At 45.8% G+C, this 16,016-nt stretch overlaps 1 protein-coding gene across 2 annotated transcripts in view; it reads left to right on the forward strand.

Moving 5' to 3' along the window:
* The window catches only part of LOC121547409 (vesicle-fusing ATPase), a 51,539-nt gene extending 35,977 nt beyond the window's left edge, over positions 1–15,562 (forward strand). For both annotated transcript variants that reach the window (XM_041858717.2, XM_041858797.2), the window contains 14 exons: positions 1,210–1,409; positions 2,986–3,151; positions 7,720–7,794; positions 8,056–8,243; positions 9,077–9,172; positions 10,045–10,201; positions 10,724–10,857; positions 10,931–10,997; positions 11,253–11,332; positions 12,317–12,451; positions 12,636–12,749; positions 14,563–14,618; positions 14,731–14,805; positions 14,930–15,562. In XM_041858717.2, the coding sequence (XP_041714651.1) occupies positions 1,210–1,409; positions 2,986–3,151; positions 7,720–7,794; positions 8,056–8,243; positions 9,077–9,172; positions 10,045–10,201; positions 10,724–10,857; positions 10,931–10,997; positions 11,253–11,332; positions 12,317–12,451; positions 12,636–12,749; positions 14,563–14,618; positions 14,731–14,761 (1,499 nt within the window). In that variant the 3' untranslated portion in view covers positions 14,762–14,805; positions 14,930–15,562. The remainder of the gene's footprint in view (positions 1–1,209; positions 1,410–2,985; positions 3,152–7,719; positions 7,795–8,055; positions 8,244–9,076; positions 9,173–10,044; positions 10,202–10,723; positions 10,858–10,930; positions 10,998–11,252; positions 11,333–12,316; positions 12,452–12,635; positions 12,750–14,562; positions 14,619–14,730; positions 14,806–14,929) is intronic.
* The last annotated feature ends 454 nt before the right edge of the window (positions 15,563–16,016 follow it).

The raw sequence follows: 16,016 nt of genomic DNA on the forward strand, positions 1-16,016 counted from the left end.
GTCTGACTCACTCGGTTAGGCCCAAAGGTGCTTCCATCATTGGACAGACAATGTAGTGTCCTCTCGTGATGCTTCTCTCATTCGTCAGTCGTCCGTCAGTGAGTTATGACGCAGGCATCCATCCCCCACGGAATAATCCTTGCATGTACTGGTAAATAGTTGTTTGACATGTCTCAGATTACAATGCTGATCCCCATCGCTAAAGGATGGTTCATAGTGAAAGCAAGTCAGGTGCTCTTCTGCGTCATCCATCCACACACACACACACACACACACAGAGAGCCACAGTCCTAGCCTCGTGGCGTCCAGTGTGAGTGCGAGAGATGACCTTAAGCAGGGCGGCTGGGTGCTGTGGGGTGCAGGAGTTGGCCCCTGGCTGTGGCCAGCTGGCTGGTCTAATGAGATGGCGAGCCCTGATAGAGGAGAGTCTAAAGGTGAGTGTGTAATTGGGGAGTGTCGGGGAGCGCAGGTGCTGAGAGAGATGATCATAGGGGGGAGGTGTGTGTGTGGGGCCTCACTCTCTCCATGTCTCCTCACGCTCCCGCAAAGGTCAGGCAGACAGCAAGGGATCACACACCACACACACACACACACACACACACACACACACACACACACACACACACACACACACTGCAATGCTCTACCTGGAGCCCCTCCTCACTACCCCTGACTGTCTCCCCTTTAGCAGGTAAAAATGACAGGGCCGATGTTTATCTCTGGCCCCTCGATGAGTCGGGAGCAAATGTCACTAAACAGGTGCAAAAAGCTACTAGGACCAATATAGTCTGGGTTTCAGACTAGACCCAAAACTGCTCCAAATTGGTTGAGTCTAATCACAAGACTTGATCTTTATAACAAACACACCACAGAGTCAACTTGCATTGAGTCATAGCAGTAGATGCAGTAAATCTAGCCGATTCATCTGGTTTTTCCTGCTCATTCTCACAAATTGAACCTGTGAACTTTAAGTACCTTGGGAATTTTTCATATTTGGGTTTGACATGAATCAGAGATGAGATCGGATAATGACTTTAAGGCAAAAGTCACCTCAAACAATGCATTGGAGAAATAGCCCCTGGAAGTATAGAGTGCTAAAGTCGCTTAAGGCCTTTTCTCACCGACTGATACGATTGTGACGCACATAAACCATTCACACCAAGTCTGATGTGTTTTTATTAACTTTTTGTCTCTGTCCCTCCCTGGCAGGCTGTAAGCACGTGAAGGGCATCCTGTTGTTCGGGCCTCCTGGCTGTGGTAAGACTCTGATGGCCAGGCAGATTGGGAAGATGCTGAACGCCCGCGAGCCCAAGGTGGTCAACGGCCCTGAGATCCTCAACAAGTACGTGGGAGAATCCGAGGCCAACATCAGGAAGCTGTTCGCCGACGCAGAGGACGAGCAGAAGAGGGTGAGAGGAAAAAATCATAAACACACACACCAGTAAATCAACTGTATATGTCATTAAATACACCCAGTACCTTCAATGCAATTACTCCTGTGGTTATCAAGCACAACATACCTGATAACGAGTCAATCAAATAGATGTCATACTAAATGGATTCCTTATCCTGAGGCCAATATGCAGCTTACTCCACGAAACACAGATAAACATCACACATTTCCACACGGAGAAGCTCATTTATCCTGCAGAAGATTGATTTGCCCTTTAAGGAGGCATATTAGTAATAATAACGGTGGAAAAGTCATTGGGTTTCTCCATACTGGGGGACAGTTGTGTATTGAGCCCCCATGGTGACGCCGGTGTGACAGTGACGGCCTCACTCCTCACCACCTAATGAGGTGCTGGGTTATCTCTGCCCCCCTCTCTGTCCCCCTCTCTCACCTAGCCCACAATAAGCCCAGCTCCACACCTGCTTTAAATGCTACGTCTGGAGACTGACAGGGCCAGAGATGGACAGATAACCCCCCACCCTGCTCTCTCTATCTCTTGCTTTTGGTCTCTTACCTCGCGCTCTCTCTTTCTCTCGCACGCACTCTCACTTTCTCTCTCGCATTCTCTCGCTTTCTCTCTCTCTCTCTACCGCTTTATCTCTCTCTCTCTCGCTTTCTCTCACTTTCTCTCTTGCTCGCTTTCCCTCTCTCTCTCGCGCTTTCTCTCTCTCACTTTCTCGCTCGCTCGCTTTCTCTCTCTTTCTCTCGCTTTCTCTCTCTCTCTCGCTTTCTCTCTCTCTCTCGCTTTCTCTCTCGGTCTCTCTCTCTCTCTCTCTCTTTCTCTGTTTGGGCAGACTCTGTCCCTCCATGCCAGAGCAGAGGGAGGATGAGGAGGCTTTGAAAGGGTTTTAGTTTTCACTCTGGTCACACCAAGGAGAATTTAGCCCAGAGAAGACACGGCAGCGAGTGGTAGACATTCTACATACTCTCCCTAGTTAGCACTGCATTGACCTCCTTTGGCCGCCATTCCTTCCAGTTCTCTGCTGCCAATGACCGGAACGAACTGCAAAAAGCTGGAGACTCTTATCTCCCTCACTAACTTTAAGCATCAGTTGTCAGAGCACCTTACCGATCACTGCACCTGTACACAGCCCATCTGAAATTAGCCCACCCAACTATCTCATCCCCATATTGTTATTTATTTTGCTCATTTGCACCCCAGTATCTCTATTTGCACATCATCTCTTGCACATCTATCGTTCCAGTGTTAATACTAATTGTAATTATTTTGCACTATGGCCTATTTATTGCCTTACCTCCCTAACTTGCTACATTTGCACACACTGTATATATATTTTCTGTTGTATTTTTGACTTTATGTTTTGTTTTACCCCATATGTAACTCTGTGTTGTTTTTATTGCACTGCTTTGCTTTATCTTGGCCAGGTCGCAGTTGTAAATGAGAACTTGTTCTCAACTGGCTTACCTGGTTAAATAAAGGTGAAAATAAATAAATAAATAAAATAAACTGTGTGAGACCATTGGTATCCTTCCTTCGCCTTCATTCACCCATATCTCTCTGCTTCCCATAGCTGGGCGCCAACAGTGGGCTGCACATCATCATCTTTGATGAGATCGACGCCATCTGTAAGCAGCGTGGCAGCATGGCGGGCAGCACGGGCGTCCACGACACAGTGGTCAACCAGCTGCTGTCCAAGATAGACGGAGTAGAGCAGCTCAACAATATCCTGGTCATAGGTAAACACACACATATACATGCGCATACACACACACATACGTGCGCATACACATATGTGTGCACAGAAACACATACACACATACAGGCCATACAGGCCGAATACTTATACTTGCGTTCTAAATACATAGCAAATTTGAGATCAGAATTGTAACACCCACAGTGTTAAATTCAACAGTTTCTTAGTGTGTATACAGTGGGGGAAAAAAGTATTTAGTCGGCCACCAATTGTGCAAGTTCTCCCACTTAAAAAGATGAGAGAGGCCTGTAATTTTCATCATAGGTACACGTCAACTATGACAGACAAAATGAGGGGAAAAAATCCAGAAAATCACATTGTAGGATTTTTAATGAATTTATTTGAAAATTATGGTGGAAAATAAGTATTTGGTCAATAACAAAAGTTTCTCAATACTTTGTTATATACCCTTTGTTGGCAATGACACAGGTCAAACGTTTTCTGTATGTCTTCACAAGGTTTTCACACACTGTTGCTGGTATTTTGGCCCATTCCTCCATGCAGATCTCCTCTAGAGCAGTGATGTTTTGGGGCTGTCGCTGGGCAACACGGACTTTCAACTCCCTCCAAAGATTTTCTATGGGGTTGAGATCTGGAGACTGGCTAGGCCACTCCAGGACCTTGAAATGCTTCTTACGAAGCCACTCCTTCGTTGCCCGAGCGGTGTGTTTGGGAACATTGTCATGCTGAAAGACCCAGCCACGTTTCATCTTCAATGCCCTTGCTGATGGAAGGAGGTTTTCACTCAAAATCTCACGATACATGGCCCCATTCATTCTTTCCTTTACATGGATCAGTCGTCCTGGTCCCTTTGCAGAAAAACAGCCCCAAAGCATGATGTTTCCACCCCCATGCTTCACAGTAGGTATGGTGTTCTTTGGATGCAACTCAGCATTCTTTGTCCTCCAAACACGGCGAGTTGAGTTTTTACCAAAAAGTTCTATTTTGGTTTCATCTGACCATATGACATTCTCCCAATCCTCTTCTGGATCATCCAAATGCACTCTAGCAAACTTCAGACGGGCCTGGACATGTACTGGCTTAAGCAGGGGGACACGTCTGGCACTGCAGGATTTGAGTCCCTGGCGGCGTAGTGTGTTACTGATGGTAGGCTTTGTTACTTTGGTCCCAGCTCTCTGCAGGTCATTCACTAGGTCCCCCCGTGTGGTTCTGGGATTTTTGCTCACCGTTCTTGTGATCATTTTGACCCCACGGGGTGAGATCTTGCGTGGAGCCCCAGATCGAGGGAGATTATCAGTGGTCTTGTATGTCTTCCATTTCCTAATAATTGCTCCCACAGTTGATTTCTTCAAACCAAGCTGCTTACCTATTGCAGATTCAGTCTTCCCAGCCTGGTGCAGGTCTACAATTTTGTTTCTGGTGTCCTTTGACAGCTCTTTGGTCTTGGCCATAGTGGAGTTTGGAGTGTGACTGTTTGAGGTTGTGGACAGGTGTCTTTTATACTGATAACAAGTTCAAACAGGTGCCATTAATACAGGTAACGAGTGGAGCCTCTTAAAGAAGAAGTTACAGGTCTGTGAGAGCCAGAAATCTTGCTTGTTTGTAGGTGACCAAATACTTATTTTCCACCATAATTTGCAAATAAATTCATTAAAAATCCTCATTTTTTTCTCAATTTGTCTGTCATAGTTGACGTGTACCTATGATTAAAATTACAGGCCTCTCACATCTTTTTAAATGGGAGAACTTGCACAATTGGTGGCTGACTAAATACTTTCACCCCCCACTGTATGTGACCTACTGAAATAGTGTTAAAGTAACACTTTTCAAAGTGCTGGGGTCCCTAACTGTGGGTGTTGCAAATTCTGACTTAAAGATGCACTATGCAGAAATCGCTCCACCATTTCCTGGTTGCAAAAATTCTAATAGTTCGTCTAATTTCAATTTATCTACCGAAACAAGTAAGTATAGTGTAGAGAATCCTTGTACTATCTAAATCTCTGTGAAATATATTATCCATAACCCAAAAATATTGTATTTTCAGCTGTTTGAAGCTGGTGTACAAACCCGAAAGTAAAAGACGCAAAAACAAAACTTTAAAATGGGAAACATAGAAATAGCGCACATAGAACAGATCTACCACTTCTATACTTTTTTTCAATGAGTATGACAGAGCCAGAACACACATTTCTATGTGAATTTTGTCGGGTCGCCCAAAATGTTACATACTGCAGCTTTAAATTAACACTTAGTAGTGTTAAAGTAATATTTGGGGGTGTTTTAACATTGTAGGGTGTAGAGCCTTATTTACATATTTCCCAGCATGCCTTTCAAGTGAATGTTAGACATACCGACCCATGACTGTGTTTGTTAGTGACAGAGACATGTTTTTTGCAGTCAATAACTTCTAGTCCTGAAACCTTTACCAAGTGACTGCCTAAGTGAATGTGTTTGAATAAAAAGTAAACCATTTATGACCATATATTAGACATTTCATAAGGCCTTTAGTTATGGCCTAGTTTTCCCCTAACATTGTGGTCTGATGATCCTGGCTCATGGGCCATATCAGATCTGCAAGTCACAATATGCTGGCTAGTGAAGTCATTTGTAATTCCTATTGGAATCCAGCCAGAGAGAGGATATTCAACAATTGGAACTTTGTAATACCCACAACCTGCATTCAGAACGACTTCTATGGTGAAGAGCTTGTCAAACAAGACTACCTAAACCATCTAAACTGGAACAACCATCTCCGAATGGTTGCAAAAAGTCAAACCACTTACAGATTCGATTAGTTTAGAAAAATGTAAGTTATTTATCTATTTATGTCATCTATTTATCTTTGTTTAGTATAATTAAGCAATAATTATATTAAGCAATAATTATATTAAGCAATAATGCCCGAGAGGGTGTGGTATATGGCCAATATACCATGGCTAAGGGCTGTTCTTAATCACGACGCAACGCGGAGTGCCTGGATACAGCCCTTAGCCGTGATATGTTGGCCATATACCACAAACCCCCGAGGTGCCTTATTGCTATTATAAACTGGTTACCAATGTAATTAGAACCGTAAAAATAAATGTTTTGTAATACCCATGGTATATGGTCTGACATACCACGACTGTCAGCCAATCAGCATTCAGGGCTCGAACCAACCAGTTTATAAGATCAGTTAATCAATAGGGGGCAGAATAGGGGACACTCTACAAAAATGAATAAATGCCGCGCAACAAGCGGGATTGCACATTAGATTACGCCTTTTCAGTATGGTTGAGTAGCTTACTGCAAAGGTTTTTACTAAACAGTACTTTCTAAATAGTAGGTAGTACAGCCACTGTCTGCTTGACTGACCGGTCGAGTTGTGCTCTGAGAAGATGAGCGGGATTATCTGAGCTATGCCTTTCTTGCCCTCCCTCTCTTCTCTCTCCATCTCATCCTCCCTCTCTTCTCTCTCCATCTCATCCTCCCTCTCTCCATCTCATCCTCCCTCTCTTCTCTCTCCATCTCATCCTCCCTCTCTTCTCTCTCCATCTCATCCTCCCTCTCTCCTCTCTCCATCTCATCCTCCCTCTCTTCTCTCTCCATCTCATCCTCCCTCTCTTCTCTCTCCATCTCATCCTCCCTCTCCTCTCTCCTCTCCATCTCATCCTCCCTCTCCTCTCTCCTCTCCATCTCATCCTCCCTCTCCACTCTCCTGTCCATCTCATCCTCTCTCTCCTCTCCATCTCATCCTCCCTCTCCTCTCTCCTCTCCATCTCATCCTCCCTCTCCTCTCTCCTCTCCATCTCATCCTCCCTCTCCTCTCTCCTCTCCATCTCATCCTCCCTCTCCTCTCTCATCCTCTCTCCTCTCTCCTCTCCATCTCATCCTCCCTCTCCTCTCCATCTCATCCTCCCTCTCTTCTCTTCTCTCTCCATCTCATCCTTCCTCTCTTCTCTTCTCTCTCCATCTCATCCTCCCCCTCTTCTCTTCTCTCTCCATCTCATCCTCCCTCTCCTCTCTCCTCTCCATCTCATCCTCCCTCTCCTCTCTCCTCTCCATCTCATCCTCCCTCTCCTCTCCTCTCCTCTCCATCTCATCCTCCCTCTCCTCTCTCCTCTCCATCTCATCCTCTCCATCTCATCCTCCCTCTCCTCTCTCCTCTCCATCTCATCCTCCCTCTCCTCTCTCCTCTCCATCTCATCCTCCCTCTCCTCTCTCCTCTCCATCTCATCCTCTCTCTCCTCTCTCCTCTCCATCTCATCCTCTCTCTTCTCTCTCCATCTCATCCTCCCTCTCTTCTCTTCTCTCTCCATCTCATCCTCCCTCTCTTCTCTTCTCTCTCCATCTCATCCTCCCTCTCTTCTCTCTCCATCTCATCCTCCCTCTCTCCTCTCTCCATCTCATCCTCCCTCTCTTCTCTCTCCATCTCATCCTCCCTCTCTTCTCTCTCCATCTCATCCTCCCTCTCCTCTCTCCTCTCCATCTCATCCTCCCTCTCTCCTCTCTCCATCTCATCCTCCCTCTCTCCTCTCTCCATCTCATCCTCCCTCTCCTTCTCCCTCCATCTCATCCTCCCTCTCCTTCTCCCTCATCTGTGCCTCTTAGGAATGACCAACAGGCCGGACCTGATAGACGAGGCCTTGTTGAGACCAGGCAGGTTGGAAGTCAAAATGGAGATCGGTAAGAAAGCACAACGTAGTACACCACAAAGCATCCAGCCTAACCAAAGACCTGGCTTGATTTTTGTTCGGTTACTGTATTCAGGTTTTAGTTTGTTTTCAGGTAGTTTATTTTCTTCTGAGAAAGACATTCTTATTCATAGATGTTGTACCGTTTACATGACAACCAACACCCAGACATTTCAACTTGTCCATCCCTTGTACAGTATGCAGTTACACTGTAAAAAACACACAACGTTTCCCCTCTCTCTTCCTCCCCCAGGTTTGCCTGATGAGAAGGGGCGTGTCCAGATCCTCAACATCCACACGGCTAAGATGCGTCAGTTCAACCTGCTGGGAAGCGACGTGGACGTCAGCGAGCTGGCCGCTGAGACCAAGAACTACAGCGGAGCCGAGCTGGAGGGGCTGGTCAGAGCTGCCCAGTCCACCGCCATGAACCGACATATCAAGGTCACTATCACACACAGTCGGCCATTTTCATTAGCCTAGATCAGAGCTGCCCAACCCTCTTGGTTGGAGATCTAACGTCCTGTAGGTTTTCAGTCCAACCCTAATTTAGCACACCTGATTCTACTTATTAGCTGCTCACCAAGACCTTAAGTAGTCATTTCAGGTATGTTAGGTTAGGGTTAAACTGAAAACCTACAGGATGGTAGAGCTCCAGAAAGAGGGTTGGGCAGCCCTGGCCTAGATATTTTTCTCTCCTACTCAACATTAACTCTACAACTAACAATCTTTATGCGTTAAGAGGCTGTAGGTCTCGTAGGTATTTCACAATCAGTCATGAGACAAAGTGCTCCCTCAGAATGGAAAGGTCAGACAACTCTGGTCTGGGTGGACGAGGGGGAGGGAGGGAGAAAACGGGTGATGAGGACAGAGGGAGGGAGCCCTCCAGCCATTGCACCTGTGTAAGCCCTTGTCTGTCCATGTCATCACCCTCTAATATGGTCCAGGAGTGTGGTGGGGGGCAGACCACTTAACAGACTAGCACCTCGCTTAATCTGGCTGTGGGTGTGTGTGTGTGGGCTAAATCAGTAAGACCTAAAAGTCCAAACCAACAACACTATTACCTTGTCATCGTTACAGGACTAAATTAAGGTAGATACGATACTGATCAATGATTATCTCTAACATTTTGTCTATACTCCTCAATATCACTGAGCTATTAATAATCTAGGGTAAGGGTTTAGCGTTAAAGTTAGTCGAACAGTTTGTTTATAGTTAGTTGAACATTATTATTAACCATCTGTATTGAACCATCCTAATAACATGTCCCCCTGCAGGCCAGTGCCACCGTGGAGGTGGACCTGGAGAAGGCTGAGAATCTGCAGGTCCACAGAGACGACTTCCTGGCCTCACTGGACAACGACATCAAACCTGTGAGTAGACTCCTTCCTTCCTCCATCTCTTTACCGTTCTCCAGCCCTCTCTCTTTCCAATTCTCCAGCCCTCTCTCTTTACCGTTCTCCAGCCCTCTCTCTTTCCAATTCTCCAGCCCTCTCTCTTTACCGTTCTCCAGCCCTCTCTCTTTACCGTTCTCCAGCCCTCTCTCTTTACCGTTCTCCAGCCCTCTCTCTTTACCGTTCTCCAGCCCTCTCTCTTTACCATTTTCCAGCCCTCTCACTCTACCATTCTCCAGCCCTCTCTCTTTACAATTGCCTACATCCAAAAGTCCTCCTCCAACATTTGGACTTCCAACAATTTCATAATCACTTCCAGTTGATGGCAATGTCCAGTATACGCAGGGAATTAGATTTTTAAAAATCATTTAGAGAATTTTTAAGAAGTGATTTTAATAAGGGACCCTTTAAGGCTGTGGAAGGTTAAGTGCAAGGGTCCCCAATTACATTCAGCTGTGGGACGATTTTTCTTTGAGCAGATGGTCGGTTGGCCAGAACATAGTAATAAATAATTTGTACACTGCAAATTGACCGCAATAATCCCAAACAGATATAGTATTTGACGAAAACAGAATCATTTCAAACCTTGATTACATTGGGATGCAATCACATATGCCTCTTTATTTATGCGTGGGAATACTTGGGAACTGATTTTCTTCATTAAAATCACTTTGAGCTTCCTGGTGATTTTACAGTCTTCTATGTTCAAGAACATACATTTTTTTAATCAGAAAACTTGGGGGGGGTTGGGGATAAATAAAATCACACGTGGGCTGAATTTGGCCAGCAGGCTGCCTATTTGGGAACCCTGGTTTAGTGGATCTCTCGCTCTCGCTCTCTCTCTGTGCCAGGCATTTGGTACCAACTCGGAGGACTATGCCAGCTACATCATGAACGGCATCATTAAGTGGGGCGACCCGGTGACGGCTGTGCTGGATGACGGGGAGCTGCTGGTGCAGCAGACCAAGAACAGCGACCGCACACCACTGGTGTCTGTGCTACTGGAGGGTAAGAGAGACACACACACACACTTACAATTTTACATTTGAATCAGTTAGCACACACTTTTATCCAGATCGACTTAGTTAGTGCATTCATCTTAAGGTAGCTGGGGACGACAAACACATCTCACAGTCATAGTATGTAAAGCTTCCCTCAACAAAGCAGCTCTCAGCAAAGTCAGTTCTTGTAGGAAAAGGCAAGTGTTAATGAAAGAAAGGTAAGTCACAGACACAAAGACAAGCAATGGCACCAACAACTGTTACAATGTTCTATAGTATTTAATTAAAGTTTTAATGCTAAAAGGGACACTAGCATGAAGATGGTAAAATAAAGATATATAAAAGAAATCAATTTCCCATAGTTATTTGACAACGTTTGGCATTATAAGAGCCGAAAAATATATTTAAGCATACTGATAATAAAGTATAATATTTATTAAATTTTTATTCAAATAATCATGTCATTAAGATGTCCTTTGGTTCAAAATACAGTATGGCGGTATATATAGTATGCTATGCTCTCTCCTAGGTCCCCCCAACAGTGGAAAGACGGCTCTAGCAGCTAAGATCTCAGAGGAATCCCAGTTTCCCTTTATAAAGATCTGTTCTCCTGACAAGATGATCGGTCACTCCGAAATCGCTAAGTGCCAGGCCATCAAGAAGGTGAGGAAAGGGACACACACACACACACACACCTGTGTCAGTACTTGTGTCTTGACCACCCTCTTTGTTCCAGATATTTGAAGATGCCTACAAGTCCCAGCTGAGCTGTGTAGTGGTGGATGACATTGAACGCTTGCTGGGTAAGGTCCTGCTGGCATTGTGGTTACACTATTCTTCTTTTCCTTTTTAAAAGTTTCCTTTTAAGTTCAGGGTTGTAACATACATTAAACACTGGGCAGTTTGCTTCCGACCTTCTCAAAGAACCATGTGTTGGAAAACCATGCTCTTCTGTTTTCCACCCAAGCATCACTTTGATGGTAGAAGTCCACAGATGAGGTCGGAATATTTATTCTAAATTCTCCTTCTCTCTTTGTGAACCTTGTTCTTGTTCTCAGATTATGTTCCGATTGGCCCTCGTTTCTCAAACATGGTCCTTCAAGCTCTACTGGTTCTCCTCAAGAAACCCCCTCCCAAAGTCAGTATTCTGTGGACTGCGGCACTTACTTGAATATGTGTTTGCGTGTGTGTGAGAGAGAGTGTGTGTGTTTACTCTTAAGCATTGAAATGTTTCTGTGCTTATGCTCTAGTTGTCATTTTGCCAGTGGCAGACAGATGTCAGCAGATCGTACTGATGCCCCCAGTAATGAAAGTCATTTCCATGCAGAGTGAATCATAGTGTATCCTAGTTGTGGGACAGTGGACAGCTTTACCACTGTGTTTCTGTGCGTGTGAGCTATATCTCCTGAATATAAGCCGCTACTGCATTTAAGGCAGTAGGCCTAGGCTACGTTCAGCTGTAAATGTTTGTCAATGAGTATGATAATGTATTGGTCCAGGCAGGCTGTTGTGCTGGGTGTGAATGGGAGCCGGGGCTGTTTCTCCAGGCTTGTGAAGCTCCAGGCCCAGCGGGGAGCCCGGCCGGGGTGAGGCCAGGAGAGGCCTGCCTCGAGGGGGGGACAACTGAGGAGAATGGGCTCTGTGAGAGAGACCGGGGGGGACCTGGCAGCACCGCCGCCTGTGTGGTACCTCATCTGCATGCATGGGCACACCCCCTCCGCACCATGGGGGGCAGCCAGCCCATAATCCCCCTCTCTCCTCTCCTCTGGCCCCGAACGAGCGACTAGGGCCTCTGGAGAAAGAAACCAGCCTCTTTCCTGATTGAGTCACCTAGACTAAAGCAGCTATGTAGAGGTGGTCCACCGTGGAGAGACTGACAGAGACTTAACAAAATCAAGCTTAATAAAAATGCATAAGGTTGATAAAAATCCACAAGGCTCATATTAGGCAGTAGGGACCCCACCTTTTCAGACAAATGTCCCTATACCCATTGATGTTGATGATGTGAAGCACACCGTTTTAAAAAGGGTTTGATACACTTCCGTACATGATATGGTACAGGATGCTCTGGCTGGCACTGAGCTTAATTTTCATCTCCATCATGTGTTTTCCCCCCACACAGGGCCGTAAGCTGCTGATCATTGGCACCACCAGCAGGAAGGACGTGCTGCAGGAAATGGAGATGCTGGATGCCTTCAGTACCACCATCCACATCCCAAACATCTCCAGAGGAGAGCAGCTGGTTGAAGCTCTGGAGGTAGGCACATACACAGTCGCTCACACACACACACTCGTTCACACACACGCACGCACACATGCGCATGCACGCACACGCACACATACACGGAAATGTATGTTCCTTGCTCTCCGGTTTTAAAGTTGTGACAAGTAGTGATGGATTTTTTGCTTGAGTTTTTAAATTGCTTTTCTGTCTGCTGTAGATGCTGGGTAGTTTCCAGGAGAAGGAGCGGGCAGCCATTGCCAAGGCGGTGAAGAGCCAGGACGTGTCGATCGGCATCAAGAAGCTGACGATGGTCATCGAGATGGCTGTGCAGGTGAGAGAGACAAAGCCCCGGTTTAGTTGACACATTTTTATTCCAGCCCAGCACTAACCATCAAATAATCACCTAATTATGGCCTTCTTCAATCTGGACCACGATTAGCGTGTTCAGGTGTGTTACTGCTAGGCAGGAACAAAAGCCTACACCCACCCTTTAGCTCTTCCAGAGCGGGAGTTGGAGAAACACGGCCTAGACAACCACAGTCTAGGGAGTCACAGATGGAATCCCGTCTGGTTTCAGTTTAAACAACCTGCCGTTAATTACGACCTTTCATTAAAACAAGTTTGGATTGAACAATGATTTGTGTGGTAAGCCCCAAAAATGTAATTGCTATAGTTCTCCGCATACTTCCCTGTCTTATGTGTTCACATGCTCTGACTAGTAGAGGGATGCCACACATAAAGATCACATCGCACCTTGGAAACGTCTTATCTACTGTTGTGAGGGTTGTTACTCTCTTAGGCCCTGTCCAGAAACAACCCCTAGAGGGGTGCATGTTCTTTTCTTACCCAATCCCCTCCCCTTCAAATCCTGTTTCCTCAATAGAAAAGCATGAACTCGAGGTAATGTCTGAAATTCCACTTATTTTATGTAACACAGCTAATCGTGTTCAGTCCAAATCAATCATATACACTCAGTGGCCAGTTTATTAGGTACACCCATCTAGTACTGGGTCGGACCCCCCTCCAGAACAGCCTGAATTATTTGGGGCATAGAAACGTTGCTCAGTTGGTAACAAGGGACCTAACGTGTGCCAGGAAAACATTCCCCATACCATTACACCACCGTCACCAGCCTGTACCGTTGACACCAGGCAGGATTACGCCAAATCCTGACTCTGCCATCAGCATGACGCAGCAGGAACTGGGATTCGTCGGACCAGGGGATGTTTCTCCACTCTTCAATTGTCCAGTGTTGGTGATCGCGTGCCCACTGGAGATGCTTCTTCTTGTTTTTAGCTGATAGGAGTGGAACCCAGTGTGGTCGTCTGCTGCAATAGCCCATCCATGACAAGGATCAACGAGTTGTGAGTTCCGAGATGCCGTTCTGCACCGTTATTTGCCTGTTTGTGGCCCGCCTGTTAGCTTGCACGATTTTTGCCATTCTCCTTTGACCTCTCATCAACGAGCTGTTTTTGCCCACAGGACTGCCGCTGACTGGATGTTTTTAGTTTGTTGCACCATTCTCTTTAAACCCTAGACACTGTCGTGCGTGAAAAGCCCAGGAGGCTGGCTGTTTCTGAGATACTGGGCGCCTGACACCGACGATCATACCACGCTCAGTTGCTTAGGTCTCTCGTTTTGCCCATTCTAACGTTCAATTGAACAATAACTGAATGCCTCGATGCCTGTCTGCCTGCTTTATATAGCAAGCCACAGCCACCATTTTTCGTGAACTGGATGGTGTACCTAATAAACTGGCTGTATATCCATCATAAATACGCCATAGTCAAGATGACCATAGTTGAATGCTACCACATATCTGCATTGTTACATAACATTGTTTCTGTGAGCCCCTCTCTCTCAGAGCTGGATCTCCCCCTCGCTAACAGACATAAGACTCTTGCTGCTGTCCAGATCACCAGATTTATCACTCCTTCCTGTTATCCTACAGTTGATCCAATACCCCCCCCCAAGCCACCCACTCACACCTTCCCAGACAATTACAGACAGCCCTACGTGAACCTTTGCTGTGCCGGCCCCGGGCCTGTACTTTTCAACAAGTTTATAGGAAAGGAGGCTATATAAACAATGTATGCCAATGTATGGACATATGCACAGAGAGCTAACGTGTGTGTGTCTTCCAGATGGATCCTGAATACAGAGTTAGTAAGTTCTTGACCCTGCTGAGAGAACAGGGAGCGTAAGTAGAGCACTATTCTGTTTTGTCCCCAATCTCACACCACCTAATTGTGGTTGACTGTGTTTAGTTGGTTGACTGTTTTAATTAATGTATGTTTCCTTCCTCCTCACAGGCTGGGTTCTGACAAGCACATAGCCAGCTAAGCCAATGGTGGAGCTGCATTGCCCAGCAGTAGCTGCCTCTCATAGTAAGTACTTGAACAGAGCGTAGAGCAGGGGCGTGTTAGAGTAGGGATGGAAGAAAATGAGCTTATTCTTCAATTTTCTCTTCCTTCCTGCTCTTCTAACTTTTATTCTGTCTTTTACCCTCAGTGGCCGAGGAGTGGAAGCCCGGGTGCGACCGGCAAGATAGTGAGCGAGAGATTTTATGTCTCCGCCTAATCTGGCCATCGCAAACGCTCGCCGCGTAATCTCTGTCCCGCGTGTTTCCATGGCAACTCGATCGACCAGCCTCCTCGTCTTCCTCATCAGCACTGTTTCTCTGTGTGTGTAAACTAAGTGTTCTGTGTTAAATTGTTATTTCTGAAGGCAAAGTGTTGTGATTCAAATGACGCTCTATTCCCTATATAGTGCACTACTTTATGACCAGAGCTCTATGGGCCCTGGTCAAAAGAAGTGCACTGTTTAAGGAATAGGGTGCCATTTGAGACTCTTTCAAAGTGTTGTGATTTGTGCTGCTAGCACTCCAGGGGATTTTATGTATAAAAAGCAAAAATAAAGTTGATGTATGTTTATAACTAAACATGAGACGAGAAAAGTGTACGCAAAACCATGTACACTGAGTTTGCGAAACATTAGGAACACCTTCCTAATATTGAGTTGCACCCCCGTTTGCACTCAGAGCAGCCTAAATTCGTTGTTGCATGGACTCAACAAGGTGTCGAAAGCGTTCCACAGGGATGCTGGCCCATGTTGACTCCAATGCTTCACACTGTTGTGTCAAGTTGGCTGGCTGTCCTTTGGGTGGTGGACCATTCTTGATACACACGGGAAACAGTTGAGCGTGAAAAACCCACCAGCGTTGCAGTTCTTGACACACTCAAACTGGTGTGCCAGGCACCTACTACCATACCCCGTTTAAAGGCACTTAAATATTTGTTCTTGCCCATTCACCCTCTGAATGGCAAACATACACAATCCATATCTCAATTTTCTGTCTCACGGCTGTCTCAAATCCTTCTTTAACGTCTCTCCTCCTCTTCATCTACACTGATTAAAGTGGATTTAACCGGTGACATCAATAAGGGATCATAGCTTTCACCTGGTCAGTCTGTCATGGAAAGAGAAGGTGTTCCTGATGTTTTGTTCACTCAGTGTATATGATGACCTATTCAGTTTTGATGCAACTCCAACATTTGGCATGATGCATTTGACAAAGCGATTTTCTTATTGTATGCAT

Source organism: Coregonus clupeaformis, chromosome 1, assembly GCF_020615455.1.
Source record: "Coregonus clupeaformis isolate EN_2021a chromosome 1, ASM2061545v1, whole genome shotgun sequence".
Classification (NCBI taxonomy): Eukaryota; Metazoa; Chordata; class Actinopteri; order Salmoniformes; family Salmonidae; genus Coregonus; species Coregonus clupeaformis.